General features: G+C 45.9%; 1 protein-coding gene across 3 annotated transcripts; it reads left to right on the forward strand.

The window, feature by feature from the left end:
- The first annotated feature begins 295 nt into the window (after positions 1 to 295).
- Positions 296 to 18,811, forward strand: HKDC1 (hexokinase domain containing 1). Of its 3 annotated transcripts, XM_032694160.1 has the most exons (19): positions 300 to 604; positions 4,071 to 4,233; positions 6,541 to 6,689; positions 6,783 to 6,902; positions 7,656 to 7,751; positions 8,988 to 9,087; positions 9,713 to 9,896; positions 10,192 to 10,347; positions 11,091 to 11,324; positions 12,080 to 12,137; positions 12,243 to 12,384; positions 12,687 to 12,835; positions 12,931 to 13,050; positions 14,522 to 14,617; positions 14,709 to 14,808; positions 15,634 to 15,817; positions 16,521 to 16,676; positions 17,296 to 17,529; positions 17,851 to 18,811. In XM_032694160.1, exons 1-19 carry the CDS (start codon positions 542 to 544, stop codon positions 17,993 to 17,995), a joined length of 2,649 nt encoding a protein of 882 aa, XP_032550051.1. In that variant the 5' UTR covers positions 300 to 541; the 3' UTR covers positions 17,996 to 18,811. The 3 variants fall into 3 exon arrangements, with proteins under 3 accessions (XP_032550052.1, XP_032550050.1, XP_032550051.1); XM_032694159.1 differs by having other exon boundaries at positions 299 to 604; positions 12,080 to 12,384; XM_032694161.1 differs by lacking the exon at positions 16,521 to 16,676 and having other exon boundaries at positions 296 to 604; positions 12,080 to 12,384.
- Positions 18,812 to 19,128: the final 317 nt, after the last annotated feature.

A 19,128-nucleotide genomic window follows, 5' to 3' on the forward strand; every position in this document is an offset into this window, starting at 1 on the left:
GCAGAACTGGAGTGGAGTTCATTCATGCAGAGGAGCCTGTCTCGCAAATGGGAGTGCTGAGAAGAGGGAAGAAACCTCCTCAAATGCTGTGTAACTCCTGATTCCCGGCAGTGCTTTGCTGGAGGCTGCTGTGGTGGGAGCCCGGCAGCCCCCGTGAGTGAAGTGGGGCTGCTGCATAGCAACTGCATTGCCAAGTGGTAACAATTCCCAAGTGGGGCAGTAACAAAATCGATTTTTCTCCTCTTCAGCTTGGCAGCTCTCCAGGTGCCTGCTCTGGCACAATGAAGTGTGTAGCTGGGGAGGGAGGGACTTTGGGTTGATGGGGGGAGTGATACAGGGAGGCAGAAGTTTAACCACTGAACCGATCACACTGGATGGATTTATTTCTGGACTCAGTTTCCCAGGAACTCCACTATTCCACCCTGGGGGAAATAGCTCAGCTGAAGTCCCTCTAGCTCCAGCTTCGTGAATAAAGACCTGTGGCATTGGAGTTAATCACAGCAGCTCTGTCACTACTGACTCATCCATCTGCTCCAAGACAATGTTTGCCGTCCACTTGCTGGCTTTCCATTTCACAAAGCTAAAAGAGGATCAAATAAAAAAGGTAAGATGCAGCATTAGCTAATTCCTGTTTTGAGAACTGTTACCCAGATAGGGAGGGGTCTGCAGTATGTAATGCTTTCCAGATAATGGCATTATCTACTAAAGCCATTCAGCCAGATGGGGTAAGAAGTATTTAAACCCTAAACCACCTGACGAGTGTGAAAATAGGTCTGGTTTGTGCTTTGCCCTGCACAGTTGTAAGTGCTTCACCAGTAATGGAGCAAATGATGCTCAGTAAGGAGAAGTGCTTAAACTTTCTCTGGTGTGGGGTGATGTAGTCCAGAGGGCAGAAAGGAACCTCTTGCTGAGTTGCTTTGCAAGTGTAGCAGGAAGGATGGGATTTCTCAAGCTGAGTAGGAATCAAGTGTCAGTCACATTGTAGCAGGCATAGGGAAGACTCCTAGAGTCTTTGGGCCAGGTCTGCTGGGATTCAGGAGACATTTCCAGCCAGCATAGATGTGGGAGGAGTGCCTGTGCCTCCTCTCTGTTTGTCCAAACTTGGCTAATCACTGATGTTTATAGATGTGACCTTTAATTACAGTTGGAAAAGCTTGAGACGGCCCAGATCTGAAGCCATCAGAATGAGTTGCCTAATGCTGCTATTTCCTAATCTACTTTGATGGCCACGCTGGAATGGGTTTTGCACTCGGGTCCATCCTAAGACCACATGGGACTTGTAAGCTTCGTGGGCCAGAGGTCCTCTGGTTTCTAGACATGTCCCCTGCAGGTCTTCTGTGTTCCTGGTGTCTCCCTTAAGTGCTGCCACTGCTGCCAGGCTCTGTCCTGGTTTTCCAGCCGGCTGGAGGTGGGGCTGTCTGCGGATGCATGGCGGGAGATCCAAGGTCCTGATCCATGGATCCACTTGCACCACTGAGCTCACCAGCACAGCCAGCAACATCGGCTTCTCTCTGTGCCCTAAACATGCAGTGGCTTGTTCTTAGAAGGGCTTCTTCCACTGATTCTGCTTTGGAGGGATGCATTCCAAGAAAGATACCTCTCAACAGTCAGATTCTGTCTTTGACTCAGTCACAACCCTTTTATCCCTAGGATTTAACATGGTCAGAAAAGGGCCCCAATGCCCCTTTCTTGTGTGCAGGAGCTGGTCTAAAATCTCTAATCCAGACAGTGCTATTTCTTCTTACTTTTTACTAAGAGAAGAGACCCTGTGGAGCAGGCTCTTCAGAGAAACATCCAGAGTGGAGCTGAGGGAGGACTTCCCTGAAGTGAGGACAGTGGAGAGGAGAGGGCAGAGGAATTCTGGCAAAACTATGAATGTGAGTCTTTCTGCTAGGTGCAAAGTAGCCCTTCCTGAAGGCAAGAAGCCACATGCTCCTTAGACTTCTCCTTCAAGGAGCCTAGGGTAGGCTGTAGGGAACAGAGTTGATTTCTCCCTCATTAGAAAGAAGGATTGCCTTCCCACCTCTCCCTCCCCAGGCTTATTTACTCTGTGGTGGCAAAACCAAGAGTCCTTGTGCCATGAAAACAGTGCTGGTTTTCCATAATTCAGGCAAGGCTCTGTTCTTGTACCATGGGAGGGAGGCAGCAAGTTTGGTGTTGCACAGCCTGGCCATTCCTGTGTTTACAAGCCAATGGTATGTGAGCAGGGCCTTGCTCTGGTTGTAAGTCAGGCTGGCTTTCCTGGGCTCTGCCTTATCTAGTTCCTTGGAGAGGACTATCTGCTCCTATAGTTGTAGGTAAACAGGGTGGGGACTGCAGTTTCTCTGGGGAGCAGGGAGCCTGGGCATGTTCTCTGCAAACAGACGTGGCAATTTTTATTCCTCTTGAGTTTTTTTCCACAGGGACTTCTGTCACAAAGTTATTTGGGTCTGTGTCAGTGTATGAGTGCTGTATGTCTCCAGGCATTGTACTTTCTCCAAAAAAGCAGTAGGGGTGCGTGGGCTGAGGTGATGGATCCCACACAGTTGGTGGGGCCTCAAAATACCCTTGGAGGAAATCAAGTGCATGTGCAAACCAGGGCTACAAAGACAAATCTAAATAATGGCCTTTTCAAGGCACAGTTGTATCCAAAGGCAGCTGCTGCTCTTGGACAATTGCATTTTGTAGTTTAACACTTGCTCCTTTGTGTGTGTTAGGTAAGTGCTGGAGTGACGTTCAGGGTCCTGGTTCTTTCAGGTGGGTCATTGCTGACCATCAGTTTCAAATGGGACTGTGAATAGGTAACTCGTTTGTGCCTCATTAAAATAGGTGGCCAGTCCAAATTGCAGCAGAGGCCAATTTATCTGCAACCTGCATTCCCCTCTGTTTAAACAATGCAGCTTTTTTTTAGTTCTGCCTTGTTGCTGATGCAACTTAATTTGTGCCTGTTCTTCCAGCCCTCCAGACCTCTCTCTATGTAAATGGGACTGCAGAAATGCTCTGAAGAGATAAAGCAACATAACAACATAGCCCATGGTGCAAGAGCTGAGTGTCTGTGCTAGCAAAGCATTAGGGACTGTCCCCCCTCTCTCCCCTGCCCACTGCCCCTGGGCCTGAGTCTCATATTGAGGGAGCGGGATGTGAACATGAATTATCCTTCAGGGGACATCCAGCTGTTTGGAGGACACAATTATGCCTGCATCATGTTCATACAGCACCAAACTCTGGCTCCCCAGTGGAAAAGCTTCTGGATGTTGATAGATTGTTATTTTGCTGTGTTAATCCTCTGTTGTACCCAGTTTCTAAACCACATTATTTACAGCCTTGCAGGTAAATGTCAGTCCCAGCAGCAGGTGATCCTGAAGCAGAAAACATGTAATTTTGCCCTGATGAAGCTGTACATAAACACTGATTAGCTTTTCTACCAGTTTATCAGAAAAAAGCAGCTACTTCTTAGATGCTTTTGATTCCCTTTAAATTCAACTGGCTTCTGTTTTGATGTATGCTGTGAGTTACAGACCCTTAAGAAGGGGTATTGATTGCACCCAAAAATGTGTTTTAGATGTAATCCTAGAATCACAAGAGAATGGAGGCTAGAGCTGGAATGAGAAAAAGTCTTTGAGCTCCAGCCTGGCGTTTCAACAAAGTTAATTGGCTGTGGAGTGAAACAGTAGCTGAATAGATGCTTTTGGGTTGTGGCTGACACGCTTGGGTACTGATGGCATTTTCTGGACCTGCCTCAGAGAGGTCAGATTCTCAACAGCTCGAGATACTTTGCAGTTCTAGTTCATGACATGCATAGGAGGAGAGGATGGTGTAAAAGCAGCTAGTCAGGGTCTCAGGAAATTCTCATGGGCTTATGTAGGTTGGCAAGTTACTGAGCCATAAGAAAAGATGGCCAACTTTTGGAGAGTAATTCACCAAGCCTGCATTAAACATTGTTCAGACAAAAGTTTTAGAAGAGTAAATGTTCTGGTGATGCCCTGGAGCTTGCTTGCACTGACAGTCGTGGTGCTGAGGTCAAAAATGAACTGAACAACTGGTAGTTGCTGAGCACTGAGGAGCATGAGTGACACCTTTGCTGTTTGCAGGTTGACAGGTACCTGTATCCCCTGCGGCTCTCCGATGATGTCCTGCTGGATGTGATGGCTCGTTTCCAGGCTGAGATGGTGAAGGGGCTGGGCCGGGACACGAACTCCACGGCAGCAGTGAAAATGCTGCCGTCGTTCGTGCGCTCGCTCCCCGACGGCTCCGGTGAGTTCCCCCTGCCCCAGCTCCGCAGGGCTGGGCCAGGAACGTGATGCTGCTGCCAATCTTCCAGGACAGCACAGCAGAGGCACAGGGCCCCCAGTGCCTTTGGCTGTCTCACTGAGAAAGCAGATGTATAGTGAGAAGACAACAGCCTGTGGCGGGGAGTTTTTTCCTTGCAGCAGGTGGATCTTGACTCAGTGCTGCTTGTTTGAGGAAAGGACCTCCTAAGTGCTCCAAAACAGCCTGTCCCATCTGTTCCCGGTGCAGGCCTTGCTGCAGGAGTTGTGGCTGGACATGGCAAGGGCAGCCTCTACAGCCCAGAGCCTGCAGTGCAGTGTGCTGCTGGCGTGGGATGTGACCTGGCCTTCTTGGAGCTACAGGGAGGGCAGGATGCTGCAGAGAAACCCCGCAAACTGCCACATGACAGCAACGGTTGTGTTCTCAGACCTGTGATCCCCTCTTGACTCCTGACAGCAAACCCTACTCTGCTTTTTCTAATGCTCCAAAAAGTGATCCCCTCCTGCCTTTCCTTGCCTTCTGCACTGGGAAAATCTGCTTCTGGATAGGGTCTACCAGGAAACCATCTACTCTGTTTCTTCAGCTGGATCCTTGTTTCCAGTTGCTCCTGAGACTTAGAGAGGGAGGAAGTGCAATGATGTCCTCTGGGAGGATGTGAGGTCAGGTAGAATTTAAAAGGCCATCTTGTTTGGAGGAGTGTGGGCATCCAGAATAACTCTCCTGGCTCAGCTGGCTCCTGGCAGTGCAGGCTGACAGAAAATTAAGTTTTTCCCAGGTTTAACCAAGTGAATTGGTATATGCCAAGTTGTTGGCATATTCCAGCTGTGCAGAAACCTGAAGAGAAGTGTTAGCTTTGTACCTCATTTCCACAGGACTTTATTCCTTCTGAAGTTAATTTCCCTGCAGTTAAATGAGAAATAATGACTTTAATGGCATAAAGGAAATATTTGGAGGGAAGTCCCTTGAAATGAGGCATTTCTGAGAGAAACTATATATACTGCCTGGATGGAAATGGGCACTCTTCCTTTTGCTGCTACCTTCATCAAAGAGGAAGAAGTACTTTCTTAACCCCTGCCATTTCAGTGACCATCACTGGTGCCGAGGTCTCATGTGGCACTGACACTGTCCTGAAATAGCAGGGAGCCCCTGAGGTCAGGAGACTTGGAAAATTGCACGTAATGTCAACATTGTTGCAAGACTTTGTTTTCCTGAAGGTCAGCTTGGGACAGTGTCCCCCTGGCCTGTGTGTCAAGGACATGCTGCAGCATCAAACTGGGCTGTATCTTACTGACACACTACCTACCTTAAATATCACATTGGCTTTTCTATTTTTGCCCTCTTGAAAAATCCTGGTTGGTTATTTTACTTCCAGACAAAACCTCCAGCAGGTTTAAGCACCTCAGACTTGGATGGATTTTTCCCATTTGTAATAGCAGTGAGCCTTCAGATTTTTCTGAGTGATCCAATTTGCCTCCTCACCTTAGTGATAGCTGACCATGGTATTACAGGTAGAATTTCCTGCTTCTTTCCCTTTCAGGGCCAAATTTTATCAAATTTGGTCAGATGTTTCAAAGATCATGCAAGATTAGGCACATGCCATTGCATTTTCCTTTTGGGAAGGGCCTTCTCCTGTGTGTGGGATAAATAATTTTTTTATTGTAGCAGTGAGGCCAACCTGTCCTTCCATCTGAGGTCTCCTGCTGGAGAAGCATGTGTTTGAGCTAAGACTGTGAAACAAAATGGTATTTTTACAGAAACACCTAAAGGCATTTGAAAAGGATTGTGTTGGTTGCCTTTGGGTGGCAAATTAGTCTTGCCCCACTTGGAAGTTGACTTCTGCACTAAGGCTGAGTCTTAACATGTGACTGCAAATCCTGCATCCTTTACTGGTTGTACGTAATGCTCTCACACTGATTTCCCCACATTTCAGTGAGGGATTTGCAGCCTCTCTGTGCTCTGCTTGGATTTGCACTCACTTTGGGTCTTTCTTGCTGAGAAACTCATCCTTCTGCAGCTTGAAAACATGCTGCTGTGGAAGGAGCAGGGTGGACAAACCCAGGCTGCTAAATAAAAGTTGAATTAGCTGTTAAAAAACAAGTTAACAGGAGGGACCTGGCACCCTGGCTTAGGGCTTCCAGCTCTCAGTGATGTTGCCGGGCCCGTGGGATAAGGATCTGCTGTGGTGGGGTAGGAGAGCTGGAGGTGAGGGAGGGCCCTGGGCTGTGCCTTCAGTGTGGCATCTGAGCTGGGCCTTGTGGCTGTCACTGGTGATGGGGCCTGTTTGTGTTGCAGAGAAGGGGGACTTCCTCGCCGTAGACCTGGGTGGCTCCCTGTTCCGTGCCCACCAGGTGAAGGTGTTTGATGATGGGAGGCAGAGCAGCCAGCTGGAGAGCAAGTTCTACCCCACACCCAAGCAGGTCACCCAGGGGAACGGCGCCGAGGTAGGGCACTGCTGTGGGGCTGCTCTGCTTGAGCACCTGCCTGCAGGACACAGCCTGACCCTGTCCACTCCTTTCTTTGATTTTTCTTTCCAGCTCTTTGATTACATTGCTGACTGTCTGTTAGACTTCATGGAGACCAAAAACCTGAAGCATAAGAAGTTACCTCTTGGCTTTACATTTTCTTTTCCGTGCAAACAGACCAAATTGGAAGAGGTAGGATGCATTAAAAAATACTGTTGGCAAGCTGAGCTCCTGGCAGGATCTGTAGAAGCTGATGAATGGATGTGTTACCCTGGGGGTTTTTTGTGGGATTATGTTTACATTGCCCTCTGAAGAAGGCATGGATTAGCATTAGCATTTAACTAGACTACCTTTCAAACACTCATTTCTGATCTCAGGGCAACATGATCTTTAAGCTAAACTATTCTAGTTCCACAGGAACCATGTACCCTTTTATGAAGACTATTAGACTGTAAAACACCTAGTTTTGTGTCTTGAGGCATCTTTATTTTTTTAACCACTCTCAGTGTTTTATTTACGGTTGATTCTAAATAGGAAAGACCTGTAGCTGAGCTGTTTGAGAGACCTCATGGGGAAATGAAGGGCTGTTTGCAATTATTTTTGTGTTCTCTCGTTCTAGCCTCTCTTATTCCTAGGGATCTGTGCTTTGGGTCCCAGTCCTGCCAATGCTTTGTGCTTAGTGCTATTGGTTTGTGATGACCATCAGGAAAGCTGCACATGCTTTACACAGAGCACAGGGAGAAGCATTTGCAGGACTGGGGCTTTATGAGTGTGCCTGTTTAGTTGTGTTGTTACTGACAGGCACCCCAAGGTAAGACATTGACCCAGTTTTAATGTGTGGAGAGACACAGTGGGCTTCTCCACAGCCTTTGGTCTCGGCTGGCTTTGTGGCAGGTTTGTGTGCTAAAGCTGGAGCTTTTGGGTCACCACACTGTTACTTTTCAGGGGGTTCTTCTTGCCTGGACGAAGCACTTCAAGGTCCGAGGGGTTCAGGACACAGACGTGGTCACCTCCCTGCGCAAGGCCCTGCAGAAGCATAAGGCAAGTTTTGTACCTGCAGGAGCTGAACCTGTGTGGCCTCAGAATGTCCTCCTGGGAGATCAGCTCTTGGTGTGTGGGTCCTTTGGGAGCTGTCAGGCATCCTCCAAGGGACAGCCAGTAACAAGTGTCCAACATGGCTGTATATTTAGTAGCTCTGACTCTCCCTCGGAGCTGGAGGTGACAGGCTGCCCCAGTACCAGTGAGGGCACTGCACACTAATAAACCAGACTGGGACAGCATAGCCCCACTGTCTGAGCTAAAGGGCATCTGTTGTGAAAGTACTGGGTGAGATATAAAACACTCAGTAGTTTCACACGCTGTGTTTCACAGCCTGGCTTGTGGGATGTTGGTTGGTTAGGGGAACCTGTCATCTCAAATTAGCCTAACTCTACCAGGGCTTGCCTGTCCACCTCAATCCGTGGGATGGAGTGATTGATTGTAATTTTTAAGATCAGCAGTAAGACATGGTTAAATCTGCCCTTGAACTAGCGTATACTTTAAATAACATTGTGTTTTAATATTCTGTAAAACCTTGTTCATGTTTGGTGCTATTGGTAACACCATCTAAGAAATAAAAAGCATCTTTCCGTGTCTTCATGGCTTTGTGGTAAAGGAGGAAATTCTGTTTTCTCATGTGGTAAAAATCCAGCCTTGATTTTGTTTCACTTCTTTTTCTGCATCAGCCTCGTAGTTCAGCAGTAACAAAGGATCTGAGACTTCTGGGTGAAGTGTGGCCTCCTGCTAGTGCTGGCATCTGAGTTACACCAGTCCTTTGAGTGTGAAAGGAAAACCGCACAGCCTTGATGGAAAGGCTTTTTACCTGAGTGTGATATTGGTGATATTTGCCATAGCTGCATTCATATGTGTATATTTTCTGTCCCATTTGATGGGATCTGCTCAGAGGGTCAGGCATTATCCTTTCACGCAGCCCCACAAACACAGGATCACAACATTCAAACCAGTAACATGTTGCTTTTCTGGCAAATGAGGTTGTATTGGGGAAAAACAAATTCTTCAAACAAAAACCCTGGCTGACCAAGCACTTGAGAATTAAGAGGTTTTTGTTATTTTACAGGCTTGTGGGGATAATGTTATAAAAGGAAGTAGTGTGTCTCTCTACCAAGGAACTTTCCTGAACTGGGCCTCCAAAGTGCAGCTCCGAAGAGTATGTCTGCATGCTGGTGCTTTAACACACAGCTTTTTTCCCCTGTTAATCACCTCTCTTTGTACTATTAGGACATAGATGTTGATGTTTTGGCACTGGTCAATGACACTGTGGGAACCATGATGACCTGTGGATATGATGACGAGCGCTGTGAAGTTGGAGTCATAATTGGTAATTTTTTCTGTTCACTGAGTAAGGTTTTTTTGCCCTCAGTTGTTGAATTCTGACAAATCTGGAGTAGAAGGGAGTTTCCCAGTACAGGAAAGAGCAGAAAGAAAATGGAAAAAACAGTGGTTAGATTTTTCAAGCCTGGCTGCCTTCTGTAAAGCAGCTGTTTTTATGCTGATCACATTGCCATCAAATGCCACAGTCCCCATTTTGTCTGGGTTCAGTTGTGACCAGCATACTAAACTTTTCTGCTGACTGTATAGAAAATTACTGTGTGTCTGTCCAGAGAAAGAAATTCCTCTCACGTCTGGTAGTTAGAATCAGTTACACTTCTGTAGTTTCTTCATTTTGTGCGCTGGGATGGTTTTTTTAAGGCACATGGAAAGAAAAAAAAAATTTTAAGCAAGTCAGGCCTTGGAATAATTTCCCTGTTTTTTCTCTCACTGTGAAATGATGATTTCACAAGTGCAGGTGGCCTATATTAGCATCACGGACCTCAGGGTTTTGTGTTTGTACTTTCTTCCAAAGGCAATATACTGACTTATTCCCAAACATGTGGACTTAAAACGAGCAAAAAGCAAACCTGGAACAAAGAGTGATTTATCTGCGCTGTCTTTAACACCCCCAGGCACCGGCACCAATGCCTGTTACATGGAGGAGATGCGGCACATCGACCTGGTGGAAGGGGACGAGGGCAGGATGTGCATTAACACGGAGTGGGGGGCCTTTGGAGATGACGGTGCTCTGGACGATCTCCGCACGGAGTTCGATCGGGAGCTTGATCTGGGATCTCTCAATCCTGGGAAACAACTGTAAGTGATTCCCTGACTGACTTGCCATCCAAGTGCATTTCCAGCCTATGCCAAGAGCCCCTTTGGTCCAGGAATTGTTTCAATGAACCTGAGTTAACTTGGTCCTGGTCCCGTCTTATTCAGACCTTTCTGGGAAGGGTGGGTACCTTTCACACCTCTCTGCTTCAGGCCAAGGGATTGCTGCTGTGATGGCTCATGTGTTGTTAAAAATAGATGATTGCTCTGGTATAATGGTGTGGAGGGCTAAAGAGAAGAACTGGTGAAGACCTGTAATCCCTCCTGTGCCCCATTCCAGGTTTGAGAAGATGATCGGCAGCCTGTATTTGGGAGAACTTGTAAGACTCATTCTCCTAAAAATGACAAAGGAAGGTCTACTCTTTAATGGGAAAGTGTCAACAGCTCTGCTTACCAAGGGCAAGATTGAAATGAAACATGTGTCTGCAATGGAAAAGTAAGAACCTGTAATATGTTCTTTGAGAGAAGCCACTCAATGTTAGTCTTTCACAAGCGCAGCAATAATAATGAATGTGTAATTATAATCTGTCAGTGCTGGGAACAATCCTGAAGTGCTCAACTTGATTTTGCTTTTGCCTAGGAGAAAAGTTGACCTTTCTGTCAGTGGGATGGGTGTAAGATAAAGTTTTAGCGAAGTTGCAGAGTAGCAAATGTATTGCTGACCATCACAGAGGCAGGTTGTGTAAATAACCTCTTCGGAGACCTGAAGACGTTGCAGTTTTCGACTTCTCTGGTGTGAGAACACTGGCGTTGTGGAGGTGTAGTACAGATTCTGGATCAGCTAATGAATGACTACATGGAAAACTCTTGGATTCTGGTGTTTTGAAGAGGAATCCTGGTCCTTGTCATTCCAGGAATGAATGTATTGAACGAAGCTGTGTGTCCATTCCTGTACTCTCCTCCTATGAACTATTTTATCCCATTCTCTTCTTGGCTAAATAATTAATAAGTCTCACCAAAAGCTGAACCTCAGGAAGCAACCTCCTAAAAATCCGATCTCTCCCCTGGGTGCTTTTGGGAATAGTGCGGGAGAGACACTACTGGCTTTATGGGAACCAATTATGGTGCTGCCTGGTAGGTGGCCCTGGTCTTCTCTCATTTCTCTTTGAGCCAACTTGCAGCTATTGGTTTATGTGTTACCTTTGCATTAGATGCTGTATTCTTTTGTTTTGGGGGTAGGCACAAGGAAGGTCTGAGCAACACAAAGGAGATCCTGACGGAGCTGAACCTGTTTCCCTCTGAGGAGGACTGCATTGCTGTTCAGCACGTGTGCACCATCGTGTCCTTCCGCTCGGCCAACCTGTGTGCTGCCGCCCTGGCTGCCATCCTGACCCGCCTGAGGGAGAACAAAAAGCTGCTACGGATGCGAACCACGGTCGGGATTGATGGGGGACTCTACAAAACCCACCCCCAGTGAGTAGCCAAAGGGCGGTTGGTAATTGCTGGCCACATGTTCCCATTGCAAAGAGTCTCCATCTGCATGCATGTGTGGCTTTTGAGAGAACTACTGGTTTTGCTGCAGGTTTGGGGTGAAATCTGACTGGCTTAGTTATTGCAAAGCTCCTGAGAGCTTTGGAATTTGGAGTGGGGTGGGAAAAACATAACACTTGGAATAATGGCATATGGGGAAGTGCAATTGATTTCTCAAGTGACTCCTGGGCCTCCAGAGCACTTGCAGTTGTGAGTTTTTAATTTTCTTTTGGGTTTTTAATTTCTTAATTTCTAACTAATTTCTAACTAATTTCTTAATTTCTTCTTCTAACACTGTGGGGTTTTAATTTTCTTTTTTTCTCCCCACACTACCTCCTTGTTTTTGAACCTGTGCTTTCCCAAACTGGAAACTTGCTCAAATATTTCTCCCAAACTGGAGGGAGGTCTGATTCCAAATGGAGACTCACATCCTCTGTGACCATTGCCCAGCTTCTCTCCAGTGTCCCTATCCCTTGGCGCTGACACTTGTTGAGAGGTATCTTCACTTTCCTGTAAGTGTTCAGGTTCCGCAGAAAGCCAGAAATCACGATTGTTGTTCCCACCTCTTGAAGCAGTTTCTGACCTCGTGCTCCTCTTGCCTGTGCTGCAGCCCTTGTGCTGTTGGGTGTGTGTGTGTGTGCAGTAAACCGTGCCCGAGGTGCCTGTGAGGGTCTGAAGGGGCTCTCTGTCCCTGGCAGATACGCCAAGCGCCTGCACAAGGTGGTGAGGAGGCTGGTCCCGACCTGCGACGTGCGGTTCCTGCTGTCCCTGAGCGGCAGCGGGAAGGGGGCTGCCATGGTCACGGCCGTGGCACGCAGACTGGCTGCCCAGCGCAGCCACATCGATGCCATCCTCGCCCCCTTCCTGCTGTCCCTGGAGACCCTCAGAGAAGTCAGGAACAAAATGAGGACTGAGCTGGAATACGGGCTGAAGCGAGAGACACAAGCCAATGCCACCGTGAAGATGCTGCCCACATATGTCTGTGGGACACCAGATGGGACAGGTGAAGTTATTTCCTGATCACCTGGAAGTGGTTCAGGAAAGTTTCTTGTCTGTTTTCTGGGGGAAGGGAATGTGACAATCTGGAAAATGGCAGGGGTATTTATGTTGTTAAACCAGAGTTTCCTGTGATGTTACCTGGCTGTTTTTTCAGCCCCACACGAGCACTCAATGGGATAAGTGCCATGGGGAGCAGTGCACTCTCTCTAACATGGATGTCTTGGGGATGTGTGGCAGAGTGTGCCATTCTGACTGGCAAACATGTTACAAGAAGCACCAGAATTAAATACTTTTCTTCCCCTGCAGAGAAAGGAAAGTTCCTTGCCCTTGATCTTGGTGGCACAAATTTCAGGGTTCTGCTGGTCAAAATCAAAAGCGGGAGAAGAAGATCAGTGCAAATGTACAACAAAATCTTTGCCATTCCTTTGGAGATCATGCAAGGGACAGGGGAAGAGGTAATCTCAAATGGATGTTTAACTGATCCAGCCAGGGCCCATTGTATGGGATTACTTGTGAGATTTACATGCTTTTGCTTTTGCTTTCCTTCCAGCTCTTTGACCATATTGTCCAGTGCATAGCAGACTTTCTGGAGTACATGGGGATTAAAGGTGCTCGGCTGCCCCTGGGCTTCACCTTCTCCTTCCCGTGCAGGCAAGCCAGCATTGACAAGGTGAGAGCTGCAGGACACAATGGCTCAGATGGCAGCTGTGCAGCTGCCGGGTGAATGACATCGATTTGGACAAGGGTGACTTGTTGGTTCGGAGACTAATTTGCTGTACTGTGGAAATTAGTTGTTTTTCGTGACAAAGTTATCATCCTATGTGGATATGGAAGGTGGAACTTTAACTTCCTGTATCTGGTAAGAGGTGGATGTTACTTGCTTTTATTCTATAAAGATTAAGCCCTCATGATAGCGAAATGAACTGCATATTTTTAATAGCCCAGGAATCTCCTTATGCTGCCTTAAGTCTTCAATGGCAGGAGATAACAGGTGCTTCCTTCTGATTGTTGAGCTGTAATTCCAGGGTGTTTCCAAACCATGCTGCACAGCTCTGACTGTACAGCTGCTGCACTACATTAGTTTCTTCTTGTTGAGTGTCAGTGGGCAGACTTGAATTGGCTTTTGGACAGATGTATCTTCATCTTTCCAGATCTGATGTAAGAAAAGATTATTTTGATGCATTTCCAAAGAGGGACAGGAGATGTTGTGCTTAGTTTCAGTCAAATATGTGGGATATTGGGGAAATCAAGGACTGCTGTTTTACTAAATGTTTTTATCTCCTGGTGGGTTTCACAGTAGCTTCAAAGCCTGGAAGTTAGTCTGGTCTGTCTAAATTTTCAGCTCACAGTCAAGAGTACAGCAGTAGGACTTGGCCTTTTGTGGAAACATGAATCCATATGCCTTCCAAACCTACAGCATAGTATTTAGGTCTTGACAAGTAATTAGGAACCCCACAATATTGGTGGCAAACTAAGTGAGAGACAACTATGTCAGGGTCTCACAATATGTAGCCCTGTGTGCTTGATCTTTTACTGTTGCCAGAACTTGAGGGTGGTTTTTAAGAGCAGCTTTTTCTCCCACTTGCCCTCTATTTTCTTTTTCTTACTTGGGCAGACAGTCCAGAGCCAGTTTCCAAGTGGAACGCTAATTACTTCATGTAACCTGGAAATCAACCTCTGTCAGACCAGGTTGCTGTCCAAAAACACATTAGTGTTGCCTGGAGTTGTGGGATCACACCAAGTGTCCTTCAGTACACGAGCCAAAAATTAACAGTAGATGTTCATTACTGTTTGATGGGTGCTTAATTATTTAGGGCAAAAGTATTTTTTGTAGTCTTTCCCTGACAGATAATACAATGGCTCTGTGCACAGGAGGTGAGATGAGGTTTTCCAAATGGAACTTAAAAGGCACTGAGTGCAGTGCCTTGATAAATAGCTGAGTAAACTGGAGTCACTGCCACCAACAGCTGAGTAACAAAGATACACATGCACATACTCTGCACTAGACACTCACAGTGACCTGTCCAGGAAAACACATTATTTAAAATAAAGAGGGTTGGGATTGGAGGCAAGAAAAGACTGATGCTTGGAACGTACAGCTCTCTGTCTTCAATTAGAATTTTCTTTCTGTTCTGTTTCAGGGAACACTTGTGGGATGGACAAAAGGATTCAAAGCAACAGACTGTGAAGGAGAAGATGTTGTTGATATGCTGAGAGAGGCCATCAGGAGAAGAAATGTGAGCTATTCTTTCCTGCTCTTTTTGGTGTATTTAATGCCCCCTCACTCTTCCCCTGGTATTCCACTACTGATTGTGACTTGTGTTTTAGGAGTTTGACTTGGACATTGTAGCAGTGGTGAATGACACCGTTGGGACCATGATGACGTGTGGATATGAGGATCCAAACTGTGAGATTGGCCTTATTGCAGGTACAGTGATGTTGAAGTGACCACCATGAGAGAAAAGCACATATGCAGGTGCTAGGCTTTGGAGTCTGTAAACTAGCATCTTTTATTTGTGTTTGATACATGGTGTTACTGATCACTTGGGGTTCTTGGCAGATTTGTGTGGTATTCAGTAGGAGACATAACACCTGTAGCAGGTAGGATCCTGAATCTGTTGGACTTTTGATCACATCTCTGATGGTGCCAAGTGTATGCAGGGTAACAGAACACGAGAACAGTGGATAGAGCATGAATTCTTGTTTTGACAAGTGTATTGATATTTACTGTGTAGCCAGGTCATAGACCTTGGAACAAGAAAATGTTCTTAAAAATCTGAATGAACTCTTTTGAGGCTTTCTAGAAGATTCCCCCAATAAGTTCCTTCAAGTTTTGATCCAGAAATGTGTCTAAGCATAGAATCATAGAATGGCCTGGGTTCTTGGCAGGGCTTGCCCTTGGGAAGCACGCTGATGATGATGAGCAAGATGATTTGTGGTGCATTATGACCAGACTGGCAGCAAGGACTGATCAGTGCTTCACTGCCAGAGCCATTTCTGACCTGCAACAAAGGGCTTCTATGCTGTGGATTTTCTGTGCAGGGCCTGTCTTACTTGGTAACATTCTGTTGGGATAAATTAAAGCACTCTTCCCATCACTGGCTAGCCCTTGCTTCTGTAAGATAAAGGAGAAAACTTTGAAATTTGGGGTATGGCGCAGAGAACATTAACATGACCACTGCAATCATCTTCCATGAGTATCAGGTGCTGCTTCACTTTTCTGGCTGAAGCCTTGTCATTTCTGTCCTTCTAGGAACGGGCAGCAATGTGTGCTACATGGAGGACATGAAAAACATAGAAATAGTGGAAGGGAACGAAGGAAAAATGTGCATTAATACAGAATGGGGAGCGTTTGGTGACAACGGCTGCATTGACAACATCAGGACAAAATATGATAAAGAAGTAGATGAAGGCTCACTAAACCCAGGGAAACAGAGGTAAATGTGATGGTCCTGATGCCAAGAGCCTGATGAAGTCAGTCTTCAAGAGACACTGGCTGGTTTTTAGAACACACTTAATGAATGAATAATCAAAAAGGAAATGTTAATATTGCATGTCTTGTGCTGCGTGGTAAGTAACCTAAATATCCAGAAAAAAACAAAGAGGTACCTTGTTTCTGTTATCACAGCACTGTTCCCATCTTAGAGCAGTTACCAAACAGTGCAGCTTTTAAGATTTCCCTGCAAAGTCTAGGTCATGCTTTGTTCCTTCCCTTAGGGTGATTTTTCAAAGGTAAAATACAACTCAAGCAAGAGGATAAGCTGAACTTGACTATTCTTTGTTCAGTAAAGACAGTATTGATCAGGTGTGACTCACTGGGGAATGCGTGGGGAGACAGGGAAGTGTTTCACCTCAGTGTGGACTCTGCCTTTAACATTCTGTTCTGTTTATTATTGCAAGGGATTTTTTTTATTTCTGTTACCATTTGGCTTAGGTAAATATATTATAATTAGTGTTTGCACTTGAAGTCATTGCAGCAGAGTTTTGCTGATTGAAAGATGGATTTCAATGGCTATTGCTCTGCAAACTTGGACTGCTTTTTTGAGAGTTCATAGAGCATGTATGTACCACTCATGCTGAACAAAGCTAACATGCCATCTCTTTAAATGCACCTTTTTTTTTCCTTTTATAACTTGACAGGTATGAAAAAATGACCAGTGGAATGTACCTAGGTGAAATAGTAAGGCAAATTTTGATTGACTTAACCAAACAAGGGCTGCTGTTCAGAGGACACATTTCGGAGTCACTCATGAAGAGAGGCATATTTGAAACAAAGTTCCTGTCTCAGATTGAGAGGTAAAGTTGTTATATTTACATGGTTTAAATCCTTAAGGCCTTTTGGGACCCCTAGAAAACAAGTGTGTGGAGCCCTTTCCTTCAAGAAGTTAATTACCATTTTCTTCTTTACATACCTCCCTCCTTCCCATCCCCACAGTAAAAGCCAAAAATGAAGAACCGAGGGAGTTCCAGAATTTTTCTGTGATTACATGAATTATCATTTCCCGTTCACACAACTGAGTTACCTTGGGTGCCTTAACCACCAAGCGTGATTATATACTTGGAATGTTTCTTGTGGGACTTAAAACATTAGTTATCAAAGAAAGTAAAAAGTCAATGATAGATGAATACATGCTTGCCTACATATCTGTGCATGTTTGCAGTGGTCTTCAGGCCACTTGAAACCCATTCTGCTGTGGAAAGCCTTGAAAGTAGTGTCTCAGCCTTGAGATCAAAAATAACGGGTGGGTGGCTGGTCTGGCTCAGCTCCCTCATGACTTTGGGAGTTAGATGAATTACTGTGTGTGCCTCCTGGAAATACAGTCTGACATGGCAAAGGGCATGGCAGGAGCAGTTTTCAGTCTGAATTGAGGCTTTCCCTAATGCCTTGCTGCTCCGTGTGCTTCCCTCTGCGCAGTGACCGGCTCGCCCTCCTCCAGGTGCGGCGAATCCTGCAGCAGCTGGGCCTGGACAGCACGTGTGAGGACAGCATCATCGTGAAGGAAGTGTGTGGAGTTGTGTCACAAAGAGCTGCCCAGCTCTGTGGGGCAGGGCTGGCTGCCATTGTGGAGAAGAAGAGGGAGAACCGAGGTGTGGAGCGCTTGCAAATCACTGTTGGAGTAGATGGGACTTTGTACAAGCTCCATCCACAGTAAGTGCCTTGGTACCACTGCCCTTTACTGTTTGCTCATTTTTATGTGGAAACATCCCCAGCTGTACCAGCTTTCTACTGAGATGACTAAAAAGTGTGAGAGGGGATCATCCTACACGTTTCCCTGCATCCTGTCCTTTCCCTTGCCTTAGTTAAAGGATCAAAAATTGCAAAGTCAAGTCCAGTTACCACTGGGAGGCTCTTTTCTCCAGGGTGTTGAGTGAACTTACTCTTCTGATATTTATTTACCAGTGTTTGAGTGGATTTGAGACCGGAAAGCAGCTGTTAAAATGCTCTGTTCTTCTCTCCCTTTCCTTTCAGTTTTTCCAGGGTCCTGCAGGAAACAGTGAAGGAACTGGCACCTCAGTGTGATGTGACCTTCATGCTCTCTGAAGATGGCAGTGGGAAGGGAGCTGCCCTCATCACTGCAGTGGCAAAACGGTTGCATAATGTTGGGCAGAAGTAGAAATGAGTGGTCAAGTCATTCCAGTGCTGTCAGGTGTGTGCATAGGGATCTGCTGAGTGGTGATTCCAGATAGCTGTGCCAGGCACCAGCACACAGGTACCCATTTTCAGGGAGCAGCTGCTTTTGACTGACCAGGACTGTGGATTTTTGTCCTTTGCTAGCTTGGATCAGGTGTTTCTACTCCCCACTGGCATTATTCTTGGCACACCAGTCTCCTGGGTTCTGTAATTCCTGCAGTGCATCTGTAATGCACATGGGAGAAAACAAACAACAAATGCAATCCACCCCAAATGTGTCTTTTTACAATGTCTTAATTAAGCTACTGCACCACAACTGGGTTTATCACCAGTTTCTTAGGATTTGTGTGCTTTAGTTTTGGCTTGGCCTGGCTCAAGGAATGTTGAGATCCTGATGTTGCATCTATCTAGTGGACATATTTGTTCAACACTTCACAGGTTTTAAATAAAATTGAAGGTAAAATAAATCAGTGGACTTTGGTCAGTGATGCTCCCCCTGCCACTACTCTGGTTGCAAGTGTGCTGTAATGTAATACTTCCTGAGTACAGAGGCATGTTTAATAGATGAATGTAAAGATAAAAATATGATTCCACAGAATATCAGTTTGTGTCCAAATATGTTAGTGTATTAGAGTGCACATAAAGCTAAACCAGCACTGGGTGGATTCTGACTGTGACTGACTCTTTTGATACTGGAGGAAAGAGAGAATGTAGAAACAAGCAGCTACAGAGTCTATGTCTACGTCAAGGTACATAGAGAGTATCAAACAGGCCACCAAAATAGCTGTGTAGAGAGAAACAGAAATCACCTGAATTTCTGAAATTCTTCTCTTTATTCTCCCTCTGTTATTTCCTTGCCTGTTCCTGAGAGAATTGTTTCCATTGCTTGGAAAGGAGTTTATCCCTGGTTTTCATTTTCTGTTTCCTCCTGCTCTGCCTGTGTGTAGCCTGTTTGTAAATAAATCTGGGGTGCCGTGAGCCTCTCAGTCTAATGCCTCTTCTGAGTTGTGGGAAGAACATGCAGGCAAGTGGGAGCTTTCTTAGAATATAAATCTTTAAACCTAAACCTTTCTTTAAGCCTAAATGTCTAACAGTGCTCAGCAGCACTGCAGTCAT

The sequence above is a fragment of the Chiroxiphia lanceolata genome, chromosome 8, assembly GCF_009829145.1.
Source record: "Chiroxiphia lanceolata isolate bChiLan1 chromosome 8, bChiLan1.pri, whole genome shotgun sequence".
In the NCBI taxonomy this organism is placed as follows: domain Eukaryota; kingdom Metazoa; phylum Chordata; class Aves; order Passeriformes; family Pipridae; genus Chiroxiphia; species Chiroxiphia lanceolata.

Excerpts from the sequence above, each read along its gene's own strand:
- HKDC1 (XM_032694159.1), top strand. The coding sequence starts at position 542 with ATGTTTGCCGTCCACTTGCTGGCTTTCCATTTCACAAAGCTAAAAGAG. Across the intron at positions 6,690-6,782 it reads CCCAGGGGAACGGCGCCGAG|CTCTTTGATTACATTGCTGA; the intron begins GTAGGGCACTGC and ends TTTTCTTTCCAG. Across the intron at positions 12,836-12,930 it reads TGCAAGGGACAGGGGAAGAG|CTCTTTGACCATATTGTCCA; the intron begins GTAATCTCAAAT and ends CTTTCCTTCCAG.